General features: G+C 50.2%; 1 protein-coding gene across 1 annotated transcript in view; it reads right to left on the bottom strand.

The window, feature by feature from the left end:
* Nucleotides 1–1,397: 1,397 nt before the first annotated feature.
* Nucleotides 1,398–23,125, bottom strand: part of CLPB (caseinolytic mitochondrial matrix peptidase chaperone subunit B) — an 85,974-nt gene continuing 64,246 nt past the window's right edge. Inside the window, exons 8-16 of the mRNA XM_049823274.1 lie at nt 18,609–18,686; nt 16,168–16,223; nt 13,689–13,733; nt 10,230–10,391; nt 7,276–7,432; nt 4,117–4,190; nt 3,163–3,282; nt 2,577–2,681; nt 1,398–2,260 (exon numbers count right to left, since the gene is read on the bottom strand). Coding sequence (XP_049679231.1) covers nt 2,009–2,260; nt 2,577–2,681; nt 3,163–3,282; nt 4,117–4,190; nt 7,276–7,432; nt 10,230–10,391; nt 13,689–13,733; nt 16,168–16,223; nt 18,609–18,686 — 1,049 coding nt within the window. The 3' untranslated portion in view covers nt 1,398–2,008. The remainder of the gene's footprint in view (nt 2,261–2,576; nt 2,682–3,162; nt 3,283–4,116; nt 4,191–7,275; nt 7,433–10,229; nt 10,392–13,688; nt 13,734–16,167; nt 16,224–18,608; nt 18,687–23,125) is intronic.

Below are 23,125 nucleotides of genomic sequence, written 5' to 3'. Positions count from 1 at the left end.
CCATGGACCACCAGCACGGGCGATGCCCAAGATGGGGCAGCTCCACTTGCCATCCCAGCAGCTCCATTTAGGCAGAGCTTTTCCCCTTCTCCAGCCTTCCTGCCCCGTTTGCAGCCCTGGCCGAAGGCAGTGCTCAGGTCCCCAGCAGCATTACTGAATTAAGACCCATGACAAGAAAAGGTGACCAGGGTGAAAAGGTGGGTCAAGGCAGCCCCCCCCCCCCTCCAACCTTCACGTATCCCCTGGAAATGAGTGCCAGTGCCAAAACTAAAGCCATGCCATGACCTGGCAGTACCAGCGGGGATGCTCTGGCAGGGGGACTTCACATAGTGGCTTTGCCGTGTCGGATGGGGCTGTCACCCCCGATCCATCCCTGTCCCCATGCCGGAGGGACTGTGACTTAAGGCTTATTGATTCGGGAAGGCTATTTGGTTTGATTTCCTTTTGTATTTAATTTCTTACTCTTCATAATCCGCCTCTGCGACACGTCACCAGCTGGAGGAGTGGGTGCTGTGTTGGTGAAGTGCCGCTGTCTCGGCGGCAGAGAGGGCTCTTCTCCCAGCGGGGTGATGGTGGTGACCGCGCACCTCGAACCCAGCCGGTACCCACCACGGGACACCTCATCCCACGCGCCCAGGACCGACAGGCATGACCCTGCACCAGGACCCTCGCCAAGGAAGGCAAATCCCCGAATCACTCACACTGCTGGGCCATGCTTTCCCCCAAACCCCGGCAAGGCTCGGAGCCGGATGCTCGGAGGAAATTGGAGAAATCCAGAGGATTTTCCCTTAACAACTCCCCCCATCTGCCCCATCAGCCCTGCGGCGCTGCCCTTGGCACGGGAACCCTCCTCCACCCCAGACGAGATGCACCCTGAAATGGGCTGCAGGGGACACCCTCACCCCTGTGTCCCTCCATCCCTGTCCCACTGCTGGCAGGTCCCTGGAGGAGTGACCGTGGGGTGGCCAGGGTCAGCCCCCAGCCAACCCTGGGGACCCGCAAATGCGGCTGCTGGCAGGATCAGTCCCTGCAGAGCTCACGGCTTGGGAGAGCAAAACCTCCCGCATACAAACACACAGGAAAAATCCAATTCTGCCCAGTGACAGCCACTGTAATTGGTCTGGGCTGGGGACCTTTGCTCCAGCTCTGACACTGGGGACAGCTTGGGCAGCTAGGTTAAGCCTGAGATATTAAATATTTCCCTGAATCAGGTCAGAAGCAAAGCAGCAGGGAGGATTAAGCGAGGGGTTTGCACTGGGATGTTGCCCGGCCAGGACGGGGAGATGTGTCGCTGTTGTTCACGGCTCCCAGCGAGGAGCAGGAGATGCAGAAGCCCCCCGGGGACGTGTCCTGCCCACAGGCAATCCCCACCTCTGCTCTACCCGTCCTCTCTGCGCCCGCGCCAGACACAGGTTGTATGTGCACGCCGTGTTTATTGCCAATAAATAAAGAGAAGCGGGCAAAATACAGAGTCAGAGTGCCTGGTGGTTTTTAAAATGCTGTCGCTCACTCGATCCCTGTCCTACCCCTTTCCAGCCGCAGTCCAACCCAGCAAACCCAGCCTCCACAGCAAGCCTCCTCTTTAAGGAATGACAAATCCTACCAGAGCCGGACACCCCAGGTCCCATAAAGTCTGAAATCTGCTTTCCCCTTTCTTAAAAAGCTTTGATGCTTTCTCTTGTGCCAAGTGAAACCCCAGGACCCTCCACCTGTATGTCCCCGAATGGCAGCGTGGCACCTCACCACCCATAGCTACAGCTCCAGAGCCCTCTGCGCCCACCCCAGAGTAAGCAGGCGCAGGCTGATCGGGCAGCTCCTGCCTGCCCATGCCTGGCTCCAGGCAGCGGAGGTAGCAGGAACACAGCTTTGCCCCTGCCCTACCTACTGCCTGCCCTCACTGATGTGGCCACATTGCACACTTCCGAGTCTTGCGGTATTTTATTGTCAGCCCGCGCTGCCCGGAGGCAGCTGCTGGGGCAGAGTGTGCTCCGGGAGTGCTCATTGCTGCCTACAAGAAGTAAGTAATGTTTTCTGGGTTCAGAGGCGCTTGGATGTCCAGTTTTCGGGATTTGCTGTCTTTCTCCACTATCTCCAACCTCAGGGTGGGCATCTTTGTTTTTTCCGCTCCAGGGGAAGAGCTGTCCTTGGTTTTCAGCAGATGCTTGTCCGAGTCCTCCACTGTGATCCTCAAGGTGCAGCCCCTCGGCAGCAGGTCCTGCTCATAGGCAGCTGCCAACTGGTTCACAACGCGCCGCTCAACCTGAAGAAATAAAACCAGCTCCCATCAGAAAACGCCTATGAGCAGCTTCCCAGGGAGCCGGGCAGCTCTCCTTCCCACCTCCGGGTAGCGCAGGGTCCCAGAATCTCCTGCTCATCCTACTTATTCCCTGTCTCTTTCTGGAGTGTACTGTCTGTGCTGTTTCCTCCCACAGATCATGAATGTCTGCCCTCGGGAGCCGTGGGGACCCTCTTCTGCAGGACAGACCCAAGCAATAATCCCTTCCTGACTCCCCTTGTGCAGAGCAGGGCTGGAGGTGATGCCATGGGCTTCACCCGTGCTCCGTCCTTGGTTTTACCTCATGTTTGATAGACCGGGCACCGTAGTGCAAGTTGTAGCCGTCAGCCAGCACGTCCATGACCTCCCTGTCCCACAGCAGGGTGATGTTGTGCCTTGCCTTGGCCTGCCGGGTGAGGAAGAAGAGGAAGAGTTACTGATGCCTTCAAGCAACCCTGGCACCCCATTCCTTGAGCAGTGGGGACACCACGGGCAGCATGGTGGGGTGTGAGCAGTCCTGGGCCAAGGAAGAAAGGGCACCACCGAGAGCTCCACCAGGCCAGACCCACCAAAGTAAGTGGCCCCCCCAATTCCTATTTAGGCCCCCTGGAGAGCTCAGATGTGCAAGGACCAATTAGACAAATAATGTCTCTGAACGTGCCCCAAAGCTCATTGCTGCCCCAACACAGAAGGAACCATCCCCCACCATCCCAAGAGGTCCCCACCCTCCTGAGTAGGGTCCCCTCATGTTGAACAGCATGTGAGACTATGGTAAAGATATACATTCATTCTGCATCCACATCAGGAGGATGAAGGCTTGGGCAGGGATTTCCTCCTGCTTATGCATTGTTTGAGAAGTTACCTCTAAAGCCATGGATGGTTTTTACCTTCTTGGCCCAAAAATTCAGCTCCTTGTTGACAAGCTGGATGAGCTCCGAGTGGCAAAAAGGGAGAAAATAGACAATCTCATTGATCCTTCCCAGGAACTCATCTCGTCTGAAGTGAGCCTGCAGGGACAAGGGGGGAAGGTCAGCGGGGACAGGACTGGTGACTCTGATAGGGACAGTAGTGACAGTGACGCTGCTGAATGAGCTCCCCAGGGATCACCTCCACCTCCGACAGCTCACGCATCCATGTGGCGAGGCCCTGAAGCCATCCCACCCCATGCCATGGAGCTGGAAATCCATGGTGCCAGATCTCGGGTCACCAGGAGTACCTCTCAGCATGGCTTATAGGAGGAATTAATTCTTCCGGAGATGACAAGAGGAACTAGAAACAAATCTCTCCTGCAGTGTAAGCCCAGCTCCAGCCTCTTCTGCTGTTTGCTCCTGCCTGAGCCACTTACAGTAATACCCCTCGCTGCTCTCAGGGTCTCCCAGTTCTGAGGCTCCAATCTGAGCGTTCTGCTGGGAGGTCAAATTCTTGGTCTCTGTAGGAGCTGCCAGGAGAGCAGTGCCATGAAGTGCTCAGAAACATCTTAAAGAAACTTAATGTCATCAGGATGTGTTGCTGTGGTCAGGTTTTCCTGGCCCCTCTGCAGCAGTGCAGGAGCTGAGCAGACAGTGACCCTGGGAGAGCAGCGAACCCCCAAAATCCCAGTGTAGCACTTCCCACCCCATGTTCCCCTTCTTGTGTCATGTTGTTGCTCTAATACAAGAGGACAGGGAGTGAGTAAGAAGCTGTTATCTGTTTCTGCTGGACTCTGACCTTACTTCTTAGTGGGTGAAAATTAAAAAACGATGTCATGTCACTTATCTCACAGCTGGGTGAGGAACATGGATGACTGAGTGACCAAAGCTCAGGACACCTGAAACATAAGCCATGAAAAAAATCATTCGTACCTTCAAGATGGGGCGAATAACTTTTTCCTTGAACTGCTTGGAGATGGTTATCTTGTCGGTCATCTGGACATCCTCTGGAAGACAGGAGGACACGGGGTGTTGGTGGGTAAGGTGGGACATGGGCTTCCCATCTGCCCAGCTCCCAGAGGACGGATGAGCAAAGCAGCGTGACAAGGAGCCAGAGGCTGAGCAGGGGGGTGAGGTGGGGGTCCGGAGGGGACCTCAGAACAGACCTGGAACCTCCACACCCACCACCATCCACGCTTGGTTCAGTAGTGGGGTGTCCCTGCGCTTGACACACTGGACAGCGGGTCCGGGTGTCCTGCGGCTGCCCCTGCACGTGTTGGGTGCCCGAGGAGAGCACCCTACATTGATGTGTTTCACTTGCATGGCAAAAGAGCTCCGGCTCTGCCTCCGCTCTCTGCCCTACACCCCCAGGAGCTGCCACCTGGAGGTTTCGGATACCAGGAGTCCTCACTCGGCCTCCACAGACCCTGGCCGGTGGCTGGGTTCTGGGAGCCGGTGCTAATTACATTACACACAGGGCACATCATCACCCGTGGCTGCTCTGTGTAGGCTCCCGCAGCTCTGTCAGGCACAGAGGAACCGTCTTCGGTCCCTTCAGCAAACTGCAAAACCCCTGTTCAGACGGTTTGTGGCACAACTCTGCCTCTGGCCAGAGTCTACTTCCCTCAGCTGACTGCAGATGGAGCCAGGGTCTGGCTGGCTCCAGAATCCCAGCACAGAACAGACAGCTCAAATGCAAGGTTTACCTGTCTGCTGCCCAAATTTGCTTTTCCCGTTGTCTTTACCACCTCATTCCTTCCTACATCTTCATGCATTTAACTCCACATGCTATTTTAATGCAAGGATGCTCATCGGGAGATCCCTTGCATCCAAGGTGCTCTGGATAGGATCCTGACATGCCGGGCAGTGGAGAAAGACCCACGCTGGGTGCTGGGAGCCCTTTCCAGCTCGCAGCCTTGGCGCAGATTGTTGCACACCCAGCAGCGGCAGAAGAAGCTCACTTCCACCGGACCCACACTGGTGCCAGCATGCAACAAAGCGGTGCTGTGCACTCTGAAATCACCTCTTCTCCTTCTCCCCCATGGCAGACATGAGCACGCTCATGGTTCTTGTTTGCATCCTGGGTGGGGAGTTTGCTGCACAGTATGGGGGATAAGACAGTATGGCCCATCCGTGAGGTCTAAATGGAGCGGGGGGGGTCTTTCGTTATAAAGATTTGGCCCATTTCACTTCTCTGTTTTCTGCTAAAAGACACCAAGGGTTTTTTCACTAAGTCACAGGAACTCGGCATGGCATTCTGGAAGAGGAGAGCCGGAGAAGGCAGAAGAGACAGAGCTGCGCCCCATATTCAGGTTTGCCACCAGTAATATCTGCTGCTTCCACTCGCAGACGCAGAGATGCTGCAGAAGCAGCTCCTTCCCTCTATCTTTCCATTTATCTGCCCACCCAGGCACTTACGCTGACCTGGCCACTGCCTTCAAGAGCATCTGCAAGCCAAGAACTCAGTAAATTGCAAGGAGCTCCACGAAACTCAATTGAGGGCAGGCTTCTGAGCCGAAATGCATTTTCCGGCTATGCTCTCTCACTGCCGTTCGCTCACTGCAGCTGTCTGCTGTACAGTTCTAGAGATTAAAATTCAATGCTTTCCTCATTTAGGAGAAAAGTGCTTGGCATTTTAAAATGTTATTCTTGAAAGTTCAGTTGCAGGCATGCTCTGTCCTTTACCTAGTTTGATTGAAGTTTAAAGATTCTGAATTAAGCCAGCTTTGGCATCAACTCCTCAAAATAAAAAGGAAGAGACAGTGAGAAAGAAGCTGGAAAATACATTTGACACCAAAACCAAACATTTTTTGCTGCTCCCATGGAGCTGATGCAGAGGGCTGTGGCTGTTTCCCAGGCACAGCCACAGCACATGCTGCACATCACAGCTTCTCCGGGCATTTCCACTGGTGAGCAGAACTCTCGAGACTGACCTTCAGGAAATATGGTGTATCTGTGACAGCACATACTGTGAGGTACCCTATAGAAGATGCATGTCCAGACATTTAAGACCATAAATGGGTCTTAAAAAAAACCCCAAAACTGATTTAAAACTGATGAGAAAACAAGGGATGCAGCCATTGTTCATGGCTGCCTGGTTATCCACAGGCGCAGCAGCACGCGATGGAGATGGTGTTTCCCTGTGCTAGTGCCTTGTGCTCACAAACTGCCATGCATTTTAGAGCTAGAAGGGATGGCCCCTGGTGCAGGCATTGCTGACCACCGTCCGTCCATCCCTTCTCGGCACAGCAGAGACCTACCAGTCCCTGGGGCCTCCTGGTGCCACTGCAGTTATCACCAACCAGCTGGTGAAGGGTCGTGCATAAATTGGGACTCTGCTGCCTTCAGCGGAGTTGTGTAGTTCAGATATTAGAGGCTGCCCTTGCTCTACTCAGTTCTCCTTTTATTACCGAATTCACATTTTTTGAAAATTTTCTACAAGACCCTGATGTGTGAGTCCACGGCTCCATTCCAAGGTGAAGTAAAATTGATTAAGCTCAGTCCTTTTTGGAAGGACTGTGAGGAAACAAAACTCTTCCTCTTTAATATGAGCACCTGTACCAGCCCCAGACTTTTCTAGAAAGCATTTGGAAGGGTCCTGAAAGAATGAAAAGGGTGAGGAGATAAAGGAAGAGCGCACAGGATGAGGAAGACTGAGAGGTGGAACAGAAAGCCTCCTCCAAAGATGTGATCTCCCTCTGAAGGATGTGATCTCAAATAATGAGGATTTCAGAACAGGGCAAGCCCAAAGCAGAGGTATCACAGGAGGGAGAATGGTAGAGATAGGGGTGTGGGACTTCTCAGCAACAGGTCATCCTAGAAGGCAACAGCACGACTTCCTAGACACACACACAAAAGAAGAGGCAGCTGCCTTCCCTTCTGGCAGAGGAGCATCCCTGAGGCTTGCCCTAAAGCTGCAGTGCCTGGAGGACATGTCAGTGCAAGACCAGCTGCAGGGGTGAGCAGTGGAGAGGCAACCAAAGGGTCTGGGTGCTCCCCCCGGCAGAAGGATGGCTGAGCTGGTGTCAAATTAATGTTAGGAAGGAGGTGGATTCTTTAGGGATTTGGGGTATGACATCAAAAGACCAGTACCTAAGTTTTCTGCGATCCTTTTCTTGCTCATCTCCATGGCCTCTTGTCGGAGCTGCAGAGCGTGCTGTGCAATCTCATCGCTTGCCACGTTGGAAGTCATGATAAAGATGGCATCCTTGCAGTCGATGGTTTTCCCCTTCCCATCTGTCAGCCTGCCCTGCAACAACACCGAGTCAACACAAGCAGCATAAGCAGGTGCCACAGGACGTTGCCAAAACATGAGGCAAAATGACACGGACCCCATTTTTACCCCCTAGCAGATTTATTTTTGAAGGGATGCCCAAGGATACAGGCAGGAAGGAGGCAGGGCTGAGCTGCAGAGGCTGAAGAAGCCCCCACCTCTCTGAGGAATGGCAGTAACTTTTCCTGCACGTGGTCCCAGCCTGCCCCATGCAGGAGACACTCGATGGAAGCCCTGGGAGATGCCTCGCAGGGGAGGTGGGCTGGGGCAGCCCATATGGCTGCCCATACATAACTCAACTGCCTTTGATGTTCTGCCTACCTCCCTGCTGTGGTTTTGGGTCTGACGCATGAGCTCTGATGAACCCCACCGGTGCAGGTGAAGTTGTTGTCACCTCATGCCTCTGTCCCAGCCCTCTAACAGAGGCTGTTGCCTCTCGGGTAGGTTTGAAGGACTCTCAGAGGCAGTCCAGGCTCTTGGCTCAGCCCTGCCCATGGTTGTGGTTTAGGCTGGGACGCTGGGCTTGGTGCTGGAGTGGCTGAAACATGAGTCATTCCCCCGTACAGGCTCTTTTGGGGGGCAAAACGGGCAGCAGCAGGCATTGGTGCCTTGAACAGCTCCAGCAACATTGCCCAGATGTTCCCCAAAGCCTTCCAGATGAGTCAGTTCAAAGCTCTCCGTGGCACCATGGCCGCCTGGGAAGGCAGGGAGGGCTCAGAGGGGGCTTTGTAGTCGTCTGAAAGCACCACGGGGATGCACAGGCTGCTAGTAGCCTGACTGAAAATAAGTAAAGCTGAAATAACCTTGCAGAAATAACCGGGTTATGGCTATAATGGAGTGAACTAAGCAACAGAGAGGCCGTGACAGCAAGAGGCAATAGAGAGCATCTCTCACGCCTGCGGGATTGCCCAGCAAATCAAACCAGGGCAGCCCAGCACTGTGGTCAGTGGTGGGGGCGACCGCCACAGCAGCTAACTGGTGTGGCATCAACCTTCCTCCTACCAGGAGGAACCCTTCAAAAGTACTAGTTCTCTTGATTAATAAAATAAGAAAAGAGAGAAAAATAAGGAAAAAAAAAAGCAGTTCCCCAGGCAGTTTCTTTCCTTGATATGTCTCCAGCAGCAGATATCCAGCACAATGACACAAATCCTTGTTGGGTGCTTGAGATTAACATTTGGGTTATTGCCCTGTCAAGTGCGTGGTACAGGAATTGATTTCACATTTAGCTGCTGCTGCGATGATCTATGCAAGAAAAAATTGTGTTATTAATCCCTAAAACAAAAAAACCCCAAACCTTCCAGTGCATTGCTCAGGAACTTGGTTGCCTCTGAGGAGAGAATGAGACCTTAAAAATAAACCGAAAAGCTTGCATGCAACAGGCTGAGGGCTCAGCAGAAGATGCAAAGCCTGGAGACACACATTTGTCCCTGGCTCCTACCAGCTCGTGCAAGAAAGCTGCAGCTGCCGAAGACAGGTCATATGCCAAGTGTCTCCCAGAGACCAGCAGACAGCAAAGGACTCCAAAGTCACAGACTTTGTGCTGCCTTCCTCAGACAGTAGGTATCTGCTCTCCTTCCCACTGCCATCAGGATCAGGTAGTGTCATGCGTGGAAATGCCAGGGAGGAGTATCAGGGAGCTAACAGGCATGGACCTGCCTCTAATGTTGACAAAATTCCTTGGGTAGCTACCTTGGAGGAGTCTAGGGCTTCTATCTGGGACTTCGGCTGCCTCCAGAGGAGGCCAACATGCTCCTGGAGATGCCTGGGAGTTTTCCTGGAGAGCTACCAGGCATGGACCTTCCGCAACATACACAATGCTTTCGGGAGCCTGACTCCTCCAAGGTAGCTACCTGAGGAGTTTTGTGTATGTTAAGGCAGGTCCATGCCAGTAACTCTTCAGGATTCCTCCCAGGCATCTCCAAGAATCTTCTGGCTTCCTCTGGAGACAGCTGAAGTCCTGGGAAGCAGCCCCAGACTCCTCCTAGGTAGTCAGCTGAATGGTTTTGCAGGGGGGGCTGGAACTAGGTGGTCTTTAAGGTCCCTTCCAACCCAAACCATTCTATGATTCTATGTTTAGGGGAGGAAGGGTGTGAGACAAATCACATGCCAACTGAAAAGTCATAAATTAACCAACCTGAACTAAAAAACAGCAATTAACAAGACATGACTCATTAGGATACCGATGGACTATGAAGTCCCCCAACCACCCTGCTTTTCTGATGTTGTGAAAACACCCTGACCTGAGCCTGGGACTTAGGAGAAGATTTCCTCCATGCCATGGAAGTGTACATGGGGGGTGGGCACAGGGCACCCATGGGAACAGGGCTGCTGTCCTCCTGCCTCCTCTTGTTGCTCCTGCTTTCTGCCCTGGACCCTATTCTGCCCTGCCCACCTATTCCCACACTAAGCTGTCACTGGGGTGTTTTTTTTAGCAGTATCCTCATGACAGTCTTCACCGTCATGCCTTCATGGTGACATGGGACAATCCGATTCCCAAGTTTCTTTCTCAAGCTTCCAACCCTCCCATCACTGGCTTTTTCTTTGCCTGAAGATGTCATTTATTCCACCAGGAGACCTCAGCATCACCCTGTTTCCTGACGCTAAAATGCAGAAGATGCTGACTGGCTGGGTCACATTTTTCGGAAGGGACTATTGATCTAGAGCATTTCAGCTCCGCTCCAGGACATCTCCTGCAGCCATCGTCCCTTGCGTCACTCACTGTCACCTTCTGAACGGCCCCTTTGCAAACCCTGACCCTAAAACGTGGATTTACCTCATCAAACAGCTGCAGCATGATGGTAAGGACATCTGGGTGGGCTTTGTCAACCTCATCAAAGAGCACCACAGCATTTGGACACTGCCTCAGCTTTTTGGTGAGCTGCCCGCCCTCTTCATGGCCCACGTAGCCAGGCGGAGAGCCGATAAACTTGGCAACCTAGGAGGAAGCAACAGGACACGTGAAAGCTGATCCATGAGTGCCAGGAACACTATTGGTAGCTCAGCAGGCAGCCACGACTCTTTGCTGCAGACAAATCAAGCTCTATATTCTTTGTGACATCTATCGCACCCTGGGTATCCCCAAATCAGCTTAATAAGCAACAATTTGGCAAAATGCAGATTGGTGGCTGCTGCAAGCAATTGCGTTGCCCAGAGCTTTACCCAGCAGAACCTGCAGAAGCAGCCACGGACAGGCGAAAAGGCATCACCCCTGCTTTTCTAAGCAGTGTCTGAGTGACCCATCCCAGCTGTCCAAGACCTATTTTCATCTCCTTTAGCCTTTTTAAGAGCAAGAATTCAAAGGATTATGAGTGGCAGGTGGCTCTGGTGGGGAATCAAAGCTTGGGAAGAGGCCACGATGGAAATATTTTTCCTGTGTCAATAACCGACTTCACTACTTGACATCATGATACTTTGGTTAAAAAATTTAGAAGATTATTTAGAAGAATATTTCTGACAATAGAAATGTTTTGGCAAAAATGACAAGTGATTTTTGATGTACAGCTTGGAGCATTTTCAAGTGACCAGGGTCTGTGTACGCGTCTTTAGGTGTATAAAAGTTGAAAAGAACAAAATTATCAGTCACTTTGTTAATCTTGTGTTGTTCTCTGGGACGTTGGACATGCAGAGCCAGTGGCCGGCTGGCTGTATGGGCAGCAGAAGCGATTCGTGGAGCAAAATCCCAAATCCTCATAAAACAAAGAAATTTCTTCTCCTTAATCCAGGACAAGGAAGCAGCACAGCTCAAGGGCAAGTGTGTCGTGGTCTCGGTTCTGGTGAATGACAAAAGCCGCATGTGCCATGGCACGGCCGTGCTGGTGTGTCCCCTTTCGGTGAGCCTGGCTCCGTGGGGCTGGCAGGAGAAGCCAAGGCAGCTTCTAACTAAGCACCTAACTTGTACAGGGAAGACACAGACCTGTTGGAGCGGGTCTGGAGGAGGCCACAAAAATCATCAGAGGGCTGGAACACCTCTGCTGTGAGGACAGGCTGAGAGAGAGTTGGGCTTGTTCAGCCTGGAGAAGAGAGGGCTCCAGGGAGACCTTATGGCAGTACTTAAAGTACTACAGTACTTAAAGGGGGCTTGTAAGAAAGATGGGCACAGGCTTTTTAGTAGGGCCTGTAGTGATAGGACAAGGCGTAATTGTTTTAAACTAAAAGAGGGTGGATTCAGACTAGATATAAGGAAGAAATGTTTTACGCTGAGGGAGGTTAAACCCTGGCCCAGGTGGCCCAGAGAGGTGGTCGATGCCCCATCCCTGGGCACATTCAAGGCCAGGTTGGACGGGGCTCTGAGCAACCTGATCTGGTTGAAGATGTCCCTGCCCGTTCCGTGGTTCTATGGTTCTCCCATCATTCAAGTGGCTCCCTTTTGCTGAGCGATATGGGCAGGCTGCCCGGGGAGAGCTGCGATCCCCCTTCCCCGTGCACCGCTGCCCTGCACCGCAGCTGCCGCCCCTGCCCACTCCCACGGACATGGGCTGTGGAGGTGAGGGGGGTCCCTCTGACTCGGGAACAGCAGAGAAGAAATTAGCCGATGGCAGCTAATTCGTTGCATTCGTTTCACAGTGCCTGGGGCTACGTGAGGCTCCCCAGGCTCCTTCAAAGGATGCCGTCTCCTGGGCTGACCTCCTGATCCTTGTTTGCTTGAAAAATTTATATTGTTTTCGCTGCAATTCTCTACTTTATTCATTCCCTTTGCTCTGCCTCTTGTCTTTGTCAGGGCACAGTATTTTATATCTTACATTTATACTGCTACTCCTAACTCCTCTTTCTTTGTACTGAATCATCAGCATGGCTTTATTTTTATCTATTTTTGACTCCTACAGTGTAGGAACCTATCATAACCAATCTATCAGGCCAGCAGCAAGCATGTCTTTATTTTCTCTTCCCACACCTCTTCGCCTTACTGCTTTAGACAAAATAACATATTTTCTGGACCTTTTCTAGCCTTGGCCATCTGAGGGCCTTGCAGTTCCTGAAGATGCTGCTGAGGCTCCCACTGCCTCATGCCAGGTCAAAACTCAAATCAGCCCCTGTCAGCGTGACATGCTGAGTGTGAGGGTCTGCCTGACCCCTGCCCACTTGCAGCCTGGTGTGTATGGGCCGGAGGCTGGCTGCAGACCTCAGCAGCAAGAAATGCAAAAAAATAAGTACTCCCATCTTGGACCGGTCCTTCTGAGCAACTCCCCAGCACCTTCCTCCTCCTCCTCCAAGACACCATCTTCCCAGGTCCCAGCCAGCGAGTCCTCCTCCTCCTTCTTCCCTGTCTCCGTACAACAATGCAGCAGCTCCAATGGGAATGATCCTCAGATCCTTCATGGAATATTTCTCATCCCATGCTTTCTGGATTTGGGTGCACTTCCCCACTGGCATCAATAAAAAATACAAGGCTCCTACACAGCCATCAAAAGAAAAATATTATGAACCTATCTCAGCTAGGACCTTGCTGCTTTTTGGGGAGACAGAGCCCTCCAAAGGGATTTAGGGCCCCCCCCAGCCCCAGGGGTGAATCTGGTGAGACGTCCCACCTCTCCTGGGGCACCAGAATTGGGCAGAAGGTGTGACGGGAGGGGTGGACTCTGCACCACAATCCTGTCTTCTGCTGGATTTTCCTCCTTTCCCCAGTGGGAGGTACGCTGAGGCGATGATGCCGCACCAGACTCGGCAATGTGTCGGAGGTAAGGAAGGGAATGGAGCTTTGGGCTGAGCTCTGCCTGCCTAGGCAGGAGTGCACAAACAGCCCTGGCACGGGTGGGTGACATACAGCACGTGGCTTGTGCCCAGGCTGCAGATTTTCATGCACAATATGATTTCTTCTCAGTGACTCTTCCCCCAAGGGTCGACACTGTGTACAGGAGCCACAGCATAAGATACAAATTATTGGAGCTTTTCTTGCTCCTTGGTCTCTGTTCCTAATTTTTTTGAGTTAAACTTGTTTTTTTGGCTGGTATTTCCCATACTGCAATTTACTGCAGAGCCTGGAGCAACTGCTATTGCTCTGTCTTTGACACATCAAACTGCCCATTTTCTGGAGAACATAGAAGTAGTTCAGGAAGGCCACTGCCAGGATGAGACAGGAGATGCTTGTAACATTCAGCGGCAGCAGGGAGATGCTCAGCACTGCCAAGGACAGGGACCAAATGCAGGGGAACGAGGGCATTGACAGGATTTGTTTAAATTACCCATTAAACTTGAAGCTGCACCCCTTGGAAGCAGAGACAGCCCATTTACTAACCTCGTGCCTCTCCTGGAACTCCGACATGTCCAGTCTGATGAAACCCTGCAAGAGAAAGAAACTCTTAACGTGATTTTTGATGAATGTGCTCCAAGTTTCATTACATTTAAAGGCTCCTCCAGAACCAGGCAGGTGGCTCCACAGATGAACACAACAAGGTTTTGTGGTTCCCCAGGACAGCCAGCACTGGAGTGGCCAGATCCACCACAAAGTTCTGAGGGTTATTCTGAGGAAGAGGAAGATGACTGCAGTTTCTCAAAGAGAGACAGGAACAGTTCCCACTGCCAGCTCATGGCCCCCGGCCGAGATTCACTTCAGACACTGCTTGTTGCTAGAGCTGGAGTGATACAGATGGGACTGAAACAGCAACTCACAATTTGCTAAATAAAATGGATATTCTTGCAGTTCAGCTTTTTAGAAATAAATCACAAGAAGAATGCAATGCCTCTCTGCAAAAATAAAATAAAAATCAAAATCATAAAGCCGAGGTAAACTAGGTTTGTGGGTGATCACCTTAAATAGATAATATTGTTAGAGAATTTACAGCTACTACCCAAGGTTCCTTTTTGCATTTGAAAAGCTGATGATTCACTGCAGACACTGAATTTCCTGGGCTTGCAGCTATAATCTAGCTCCTAGAGGTACAAGAATAGAATAGAATAGAATAGAATAAAATAGAGTATTTCAGCTGGTAAGAACCTACAATGATCATCCAGTCCAACTGCCTAAGAAGAAGGCAAGCCTGAATATTCAGCTTCAGAGCTAATGGGCAGGACATTTGGCAGCACACAGGGAGCCCAAAGCTTTTCTGGTCCCGGGTGATGCCTTGGGGCACCAAACCAAGACAGTGCTGCCATGAACTTCCAAGGGATGGAGTGCCTGGTTTGCCACTCTCCTGTGAAATACCAGTATTTGCGGGGTGGGGTGGTAAGAGTTCAGGCCACTTTAGGACGGATTTCAATTCAAACCAGCCACATTTCCCTGCAAAATATTAAAATACCAACAAAATGCCCAGGGCAAAGTGAGGGGTACAAAACTGGGGCCTGACCCTGGCGGCATGCATGCTGAGGAGTGTCCCACCAACATCCTGGCAAACAGCTGGCACAAGCAAAGTGGAGCTGGGCTCTGCAGGACCTGCTTTGCTTTGGTCTGATCCTGCTCCCAATCCTGCCTCCATGTTCATACCATGCAGGCTGGACAAAGAAGTTAGCATGTGTGATTACCTTGCAGCCTCTCTAGCAGTACGAAAATGGGACGATTATGGGTTTTCCTTTCTTAATCCGTCAGTTCCTGCGAGTTGCTGCACCCCCATAACTGCCCATGGGGTTTATGGGGTTTATCACACCGCTCGTTACAGCACTGACGGCTAAGCTGATTCGTTACCAATAAAACTCCGATTTGTGCATGCTATTGAATTAACACAACATTCAGTGTTTAACTGATTTCTCCATTTGATGTTTGGCCAGGCTTTGACCAGTTCCAGGTGCGGGAGTTAGGGATGAAGGTGCTTGGGACGCAGGAGCCAGGATTTATTGCTTCTGGAAGGCAATTATAGAAGGATGAGGAAAAGAAACCAGAACAGCCGTTTTTTATAGCGTTGTTTTACTTTTGATCTTCTTTCTACACATGTCATTTTATCTTGTGTCCGTTCTCTGCCGGAGGATGTGGGGGAGAGGAATTAATCTATTGTCGGCGCAGGGGGCAGCTCTGTTTGTGTTTCCTCCTCTTCCCCGGCTCCAACCTCTGCACCTTCCCCGGTCCTCCATGCGAGAGACCTAGGCATGTCCCAAAGGTAGGCAGAGACTTAAATGTGAATTGGGGAGCCTGGCTTTAAAAGCTTGGTGTTTTAAAATCTCAGACATCCCTGAACTATCCCCCTACTAAGCCACCACCACCTAGAAATAATTCTAACCCATCTTCACTAAACACTGCCAAGTGGATAACAAACTAAACTACACAAACAGCTTCTGCAGTTTGAAACATTTCAGCACTAAGAACCCGCGCGCAAAATCAATGCCACCGCCTCTACCAGCGTACTGGTACGATGCGACAAGTGGTGCAGCTAGGGACATGTAAAATGGATTTTCAGTATTTTATCCTTCTAACAATTTACAGTGTTATTAGTAACAGAGGCAAAAAAATACGTTCACAACGCAGGATGTCAAAATGACAGCAACCTCAAATGGGGAACACAAGATATTGTTAAATCCATTTAGATTTTTACAATTCAAATATACTGGTAACATAGTCAGGAACCTTCACAGGTTCATTTTAACGCAGCTGAGGCCCTTTCTCAGTGTACACAGACAGACCTCACATTTCTCTTCTACGGATGAATGAAGCGTGCTGCAAGGCAGCCGGGCTGACCAGTGAGCTGGACTCCCAGCCTAGCAAAGCCAGACAATGACCCTGCCACCAAGAAACCAAACCCACCCCGTTACTAAAAGCACCCGGACGGCAAAAAGTGAAGAGACATTACCTTTTTGACATCCTTATGAATGTACTTGGCTGTCTGCTTGGCGAGCTCAGTTTTACCTGTTAAAAGACAGTAAGAAAAGACTCGTGTTAAACCACATTTGTCCACCGTCTGTCTGTCCATCAGCTGTGCTAACACCAGGGCTAGCACCTCCTGTAACTGATACACATATTTTTTTCTGCAAAATGCACTCCTAGGAAGAGGGTATCACTGTCAGATCCCTGGGATAATACCCTGATGAGAGCCCTGGGCAGGACACAGCCGGGCAGCAGTTAAGGGGTTGATCAGGAGAGCAGTATCACAGCGCCAGCTGCTTCATTTTTAATAGTTGATTCTTACATGATGGGCAGAGAGATCTTTATTTTTTTTCCCACAAAAAGGTGTGGTTAGATCAGGCTTTTGCTACACTTACTATCTTCTACACTTACTATCTACACTTACTATTCTCGGTTTCATAAGCAATGTCTTTTGCTCTCTAGATAAAGAATTTCAGGGAAACGGGATATTCTTTCCTTCTTTGATTTATATAAGGCAACTGTCATAAAATTCTAGGATTAGGAACAATCAGTAATGGAACAAATCCACACTGACACGGATGAATACACACAGCAGCTCACGAAAGGCCAGATCCTGTCCTCCCAACCCATCCATTCAGGGAAAAAATTCATTAAACAGGCAGGTGCTACTCCGTGTTGGAAATATCCCCCACTCTGCCAGCAAACCCCTCTTCCCTGCTGCCACCCACTGGCACGTAATTGCTGAGTTTATTGGGTTTATCAGGTGGAGGATTTGGCTATTTTGGCTCCTGGGATTATGAGCAAAGGTGACGTGCAGCCTTCCACAGCCACGGAGGATGCTCTGTGGGTTTACAACAGTACCTCGTGTACCGTCTGAAGCCCATGTGCTATCTGCACTCCACATATATCCATTTTAGATTTAACTGCACACTGAAAAATAAACACTCTGACATGTTAGGGCAGAGAGCAGGCACATAGACATGCTATAAACAACTATACCAGATAAAAAAATTGTGTCTTAAAAACCAAACTAGCTAAAAAAATATACTGGAGTATTACACATCTGCCCCAGTCCCACCCTGACACAGCTGTATTTTGGTGACGATAGATTGGGTGGGTCAGATCTGCAGGATCACTTAACCAGATCACCACAAAAGCGCTGCAAAAATAGGAATTCATCACTGTGCTCGGAAGCCTGCTCTGGCAGGTAAAAGCTTTGCCAAAATTTAGCATCTTACTTCAGTTCAAGCTTTGTTGACTTCGTATGTTGCTATATTGTAGATCCCACTGTGTAAGCATGTAGGTATATGTGTGTACTTATACATATTGTATATACATATATACAAATGGATCTTTAAAGTGCTTAACTGCTGTGGGAATCTACTGAAATGTGAAGACATATTAGATATGAGTTTGCACATATTTGGGCTTTCAGGCTGCTGTTACTTCAAGCCCTATTTAAAATATCCATTTGAGACAATAAAATTCTCAGCTGTTTTGCTTTCTTATTTCAATATTCATTTTTATGGCAGTAAAAGAAGGAAAAAAACCCCACGGAAATACATGGGAGTTGAAGAGCTGACAATTTACATTACTGAGCCTTCAGACCTGCTATAAGCAGGGCAATGAAGTCTCAAAAACATTTCTTACTGTTTTTATACAGCTTTATAGCAAGTCATTTAGAGTTAATACTTGGCCTGCCACTGCTCTGAGGCAGGAGCCTGGTCAGGCAGCAATCCTTGTGTGTCCCGTTGCCTTAACCCCTCCAGCACCAGCATCTTCCCAAGGATCACAGGAGTCAGTGGATGCAGGAGAAGCACTGAGGTTGGTTGTTTCAAATGTCACAGTTTGGTTACTTTAAATCTGCTTTTTTTTTTTCCTCCCTAAAAGTAATTTTGTCCATTTCATGAACTGATCAGCTGTCATGTTGCATTTTATTGTGCTTGAGGACAAATATTATCGGTGTCAATAAAATCCTGTCATTACAAAGCAATCCTTGCCCACAGGAGCAAGATGAGCAGAGATTCAGTCTGCAAGCAGCAAATTTCTACTATTACCCCACCCATGGAGGCAATCCTGCTGGAAAGCACAGGGCTGTTAAAAATAACACTTTTATTGTGAAAACCGCCCCTTCTTGAGACTTGGAGGGCAGACAGTCCCCTGGGATCATTCAGTGTGAGGCTGCTCATGCCCCAGCATGGGATGTGGCTGTGTGTGCTGGAGTCTGGTGGTGGTTGCCCTGTGGGACGATGGACTGGGTAACCAGTTGGAACGACGACAGCATCTTTAGCTGGTATTTTATGCAGAGCCTGCGAAAAGTGCTGCGGGCCTGTGCTGAGCCTGAGGAGCCACCCTGCCGCAGCCCCCTCTCCCAGCCCAGCTGCGACATGGGGCTCTCCGTCCCTCTCACTGCAACCCAGACGTTACCTATTCCAGATGATCCCAAGAAAAGAAAGACCAGCGGGTGCTCCTCATCATACCAGCCATTTTCTTTCCTCCGAATAGCTGCATTTAAAGACAACGAAAACAAAAAAGGGGGGGGGGGGAAAGGCATATAAATCAATGACACAAAAGCAAGTATAATTATCACTAAGTATACACTATGTTTTACTGCTCTCTACCCACTCAAAGTCCTCACTACCATTAGTGCTATCTAATTTGATTAGCCAGCCAAGGCCCCAGAGACACCTAATCAGGTTAGCATGGATTTGGAAAGCTGCCCAGAGCAGATTTCGGATAAAGTTTTCCAGGATGTGCACTCAGCGTTGCCAGGGAGACGGCGGGGAGGGGGGACAGGGATGGATGGATGGAGCAACGGGGGCTGGCGAAGGAAGATGCGAGAGGGACACCGCATTGCCAGCTCGCAAGTGCGACCTTTCTGCAAAAAAGCGGGTTTGAAGAGGTTTATGCATTCTTTCCCGCATGCGAATGGAAAGAGGGAGGTGACTGAAGGTCACAAAAGCTCTGAACTGGTGCAAGTCTAGAAGGACTGGGAAAGGAGAGCCGGCTATCTCTGTGCCTCAGTGGACAGCAATATACTAGGGCATCCTGGTTAAGATACCAATGGAAAATTTTACAAAAGGCAAGAAGGGTTTGGAAACTGCAACACCCTATTACCTGCCAAAGTCCTAGTCCTAACAGCACACCCCTTCTTCAGGACAGACACTGATCTGCCTTGCAGAGCCAATGATGCCTCCTACCCTCCACAGGTCTCCACAGCCACCCAAGGTGTGATTCAGTCCCTCAGCCCCACTGAACAGCCTCAGACTCTGTGAACATGTTCACCAAACCAGTAACATCACTGCAGTAGGCTTATCTGGAAGATAAGGAACAACTTTTGAGGCCAAGAGGATCAAACATAGTCACCTGCAGGATGGATCTGGCCTGTGGAGCACAAAAGTGACTGCCCTGGTTCAGACCAAGGGTCCATTGCTGCTTGGCCTTTTGGCTAAGTAAATAATTGTCAGCATTTTAATATTAGATAGTCCTTGGTTGGACTGGACTTGATATCTGGTGGTTGGCTGATACCGGGAGACGGAGTAGGTGTTTCCTCCATCTGCTGCTGGCATCAGCTCGGTGCAGTGATGCTCCCTGCAGTGGCATGAGAAGCAGCAGCTCCAGGAAGAGGCTCAGGGATGAGTAAGTCCCATCAGTGGGACTTTCTTCCCTATATTGTGCTGACCCCCACCTATCTTCAGCTCTGGGGATCTTCTGTGCCTGCCGTGATGTAAATCCTCCATAAGTGTCACTTCCAAGTACGTGTCCAGCCTCCCCTGGAGTCCAAGCAAGTGTCACAAACCTTTGAGTAAAGCCTGTGCTGAGCACAGCCTATGGAAAACAGACTCCCAGGGTATTTGTACCCTGGAAGACTCTGAAGTGACCACTAGTAAATGTGAAATACCAGTGCAGGTGGGTAGGGTGGCTTCAGTTCAGGCAGTGACTAAAGGGGGCAGGGAGAGGAGGAGGTATTTTGTGGGTTCTGTTCTGAATTTTTATCTGCAGGGGCTTCAGATCTCACGCAGATCTTGTAAGGGATGAACAAAGCTCTTAATTCAGGAGGTTCACAAGGATATATGCCAATGAGATGCGGGGACATGTAAGGAAAGCACTACTGAGATTTGCCTCCCAGTTTCCTTAAACAGGCTCTTCCCCATGAGACCAGAACAAGTGCTCCTGGGGGACAGCAGTGCAGTTATCCTCATGCTCGGACTGCTGACTCTGCCCCTGAACCAAACCTGAGCCCCATGAAACCAAAACCATCCGAGCCTGCCCTGCTCCGCCAGCCTTCTGGGTGCACCACCATCTGCTGCTTCCCACCAAGCACCAGGGACGGACTCGGACTGAGCTGGAGCCAGGAAGGGACCACAGGACACGAAATGCTCCAGACCATAGCTTGGACACAATTTGGCAGCTGGCTCTAGAAAAACGACGTGGTGCAAGGCTCCAGAGCAAAGCATAGAGCTCACCAGATCATGGTTTGTGCCCTGGGAGTTAATCACAGAGGCACTGCAATATACTGAATTTCCAGCTCCTAGTTCAGAGGGAGAGAGAAAGACTCACATCTCAGTCTTCCTGATTTATCTGCATTATTTAAACAGAGCCTGTATTACAGCTCTTAAAAAGAATTATGCTTGCCATATGAATTGGTGCACATTTTAAAGTGTTTTGTGGTATTTTGTAAGAAGCGACATAAACCCAAACTGTACAGTGTTACAAATGATGGGGAGGCTGCGCCAAACAAGGTACCTGCAAGCATGGTTTTCGAACGGCACACGGCAGCTGCCAGATGTCAGTGAGACTAAAGATGTGGCATGGGTTTTTTTGATAGAAGTAGGGCATGAAACGGGCAAGATGCCCAAGAATGATAACCTATGTTATTTTTAAGGTAGCAGAGGAAAATAGCAGCATCAGAGGTAGAATGAAGAAGAGGGAAATCACTCAGAGATCCACAGCTTGACTGCACTTTTAAAATAAAGTTCTTTAAACGCTGCTGCACAAGTGGCACTGCAAAGCTCTGTGTTTGCTGCCTTTCAGTGGCACCCACAGCAAACACAAGAATAAAACTGCATCTCTCTCTGTGACTGCCATCCCCCAAACCACATCTCCTCTCTGACTGCCTGGGACCGAGAATCTGTCCTTGTCCCTCAGACCTGGGCTCGCAGTTGCCCCTGTCTCCCGCAAATGGGGCACCAGCCGGCACTGTGGGGAGCTGTGGATTTTGGATTTGTTTTCTCCCTGGAGCTGGCAGGAGAGCATGACAGTAACCTTTAGAATTGGGGAATTCTGAAATTCAGCCTCAAAAAGTCAGTCTACAAAACCCTCTGCTTGATGGGGTATGGGAAAATAAAGGATCTCTGAGAAAAGGCATCCTAGCCGTGCACGCAAAGAGGTCTTCTGCAGGAACAGGGAGAGTAAACTGACATGGGAAATAGTTAATAAATATTTCCATTTTGCATGTAAAAAGATTTGCATGTAAATATATTTAAAAAATATTTCCATTTTGCATGTAAAAAGCAGCTGAATATCATAGCCTACAGAAAGACAGTGAAATGCTGCCTCTGCCAGCAGGAGACATGGTGGGGAGATGTTAAAACAGCAGCAGCTCAAGTGAAATATTCCAGCAGCTGGATCGTACCAAGGAGTCTCACATGAATTTGCCACAAAGCTCTTGGAGTTGCTCCTGTTGCTGAGAAGACCTGCATGCAGCCGAGCTCCTCTGAGCCCATGTCTGTATTTGAGGAGACCCAGATAGGTCTGGTGAGGATTAGGAGAACAAGTGCAGAGCCTCAAGTGAGCCTGAAAACTGCAAGAAAAAAATCAATCTACTGAGGTTAACAATGAGAGGTTTGAGGATTGACTTGACCACAGTCATTAAGTATCTCCACAAGAAAGCAGAGAACTCGCTCATCTAGCAGACAAAATTAACATGCTCCAGGGGCTGGAGCTAGACGAATTCAAACTAGAAATAAGGCAGAACATTTTTTAATAATGAGGGTGATTAACCATTGCAGCGAATTAGAAAGAGGAGTGTGACTGAATCCCGAATCCCTGCAGATTCTGCAGGGAAAGACAGTCTTCCTGAAAGGTGGTGGTCACTCAGTCTGAAGGTAAAGGTTTGCATCACTGCACTACGTAGGGGGTCAGCCCAAACAGCTGAAAACGCCCAATTTAACCTTAAAGTCGAGGGCACATCACCCAGTGAAACGGGACTGAGTGCAGGGATTGTGAAGTTGGTGGGAACTCGAGCCCCAGCACTGTAAGGACTTGCTGGTTTATGCCTGGATGCAATTGAGATGCATTACCCTGTGCCTTAGCCACGCTAATAAGTTCTGACTCCTGTCAAGGCTTAATTAGCTTGGGCGCAGAGCCAGGCTGCAGGACCGGTCTGCGTCCGGCTCCGTCTCACCCTGCCCGGGTGTCTCTGTTCGGCCCCACGGACCAGCTCGGGCTGCAGCCGGCAACGCGGCTCTGTTCTCTCGGAAATCATGGCCAAAGCCCAGTGGGCATCCAGTCCTGCTCTCCAGCTGCTCACGGGCCATGTCACCCCCACAAAACAGCCACTGCAGGAGGAGGAAGAGGAGGAAATGGTTGTGCTGTTGACACGGAGGTGCAGAGGAGGGCCTGGGGGAGCCCAAGGCGTGCTGCAGCCGTCCCAGCCCCTGCACGCCTCTGAGTGCATCCCACCGCGTGCCCTCCCTGGTGCTGCACGTGCTCCTTCCCTGCCCTTTATCGCAGCAAACGTGAGGTCAAACAGCCAGGGTGGATATATTTTATAAAAATTGATGGGGAACAACATGACCGCCGACAATTTCTGCAGCTATCTCAGCTAAGATAATCAAGGTAATAAACTTTTGCTTCAGGGCACGGAGTGACCACTTGCAGGGGTCAGCACGTTCAATGGTCCAAAGGCAGCGAGGTTAAGTGCGGTCTTTTTTCACTTCCCT

The sequence above is a fragment of the Accipiter gentilis genome, chromosome 19 (assembly GCF_929443795.1).
Source record: "Accipiter gentilis chromosome 19, bAccGen1.1, whole genome shotgun sequence".
Classification (NCBI taxonomy): domain Eukaryota; kingdom Metazoa; phylum Chordata; class Aves; order Accipitriformes; family Accipitridae; genus Astur; species Astur gentilis.
The sequence above is the reverse complement of the archived record's forward strand: the minus strand, read 5'-3'. Positions and strand labels throughout refer to the sequence as shown.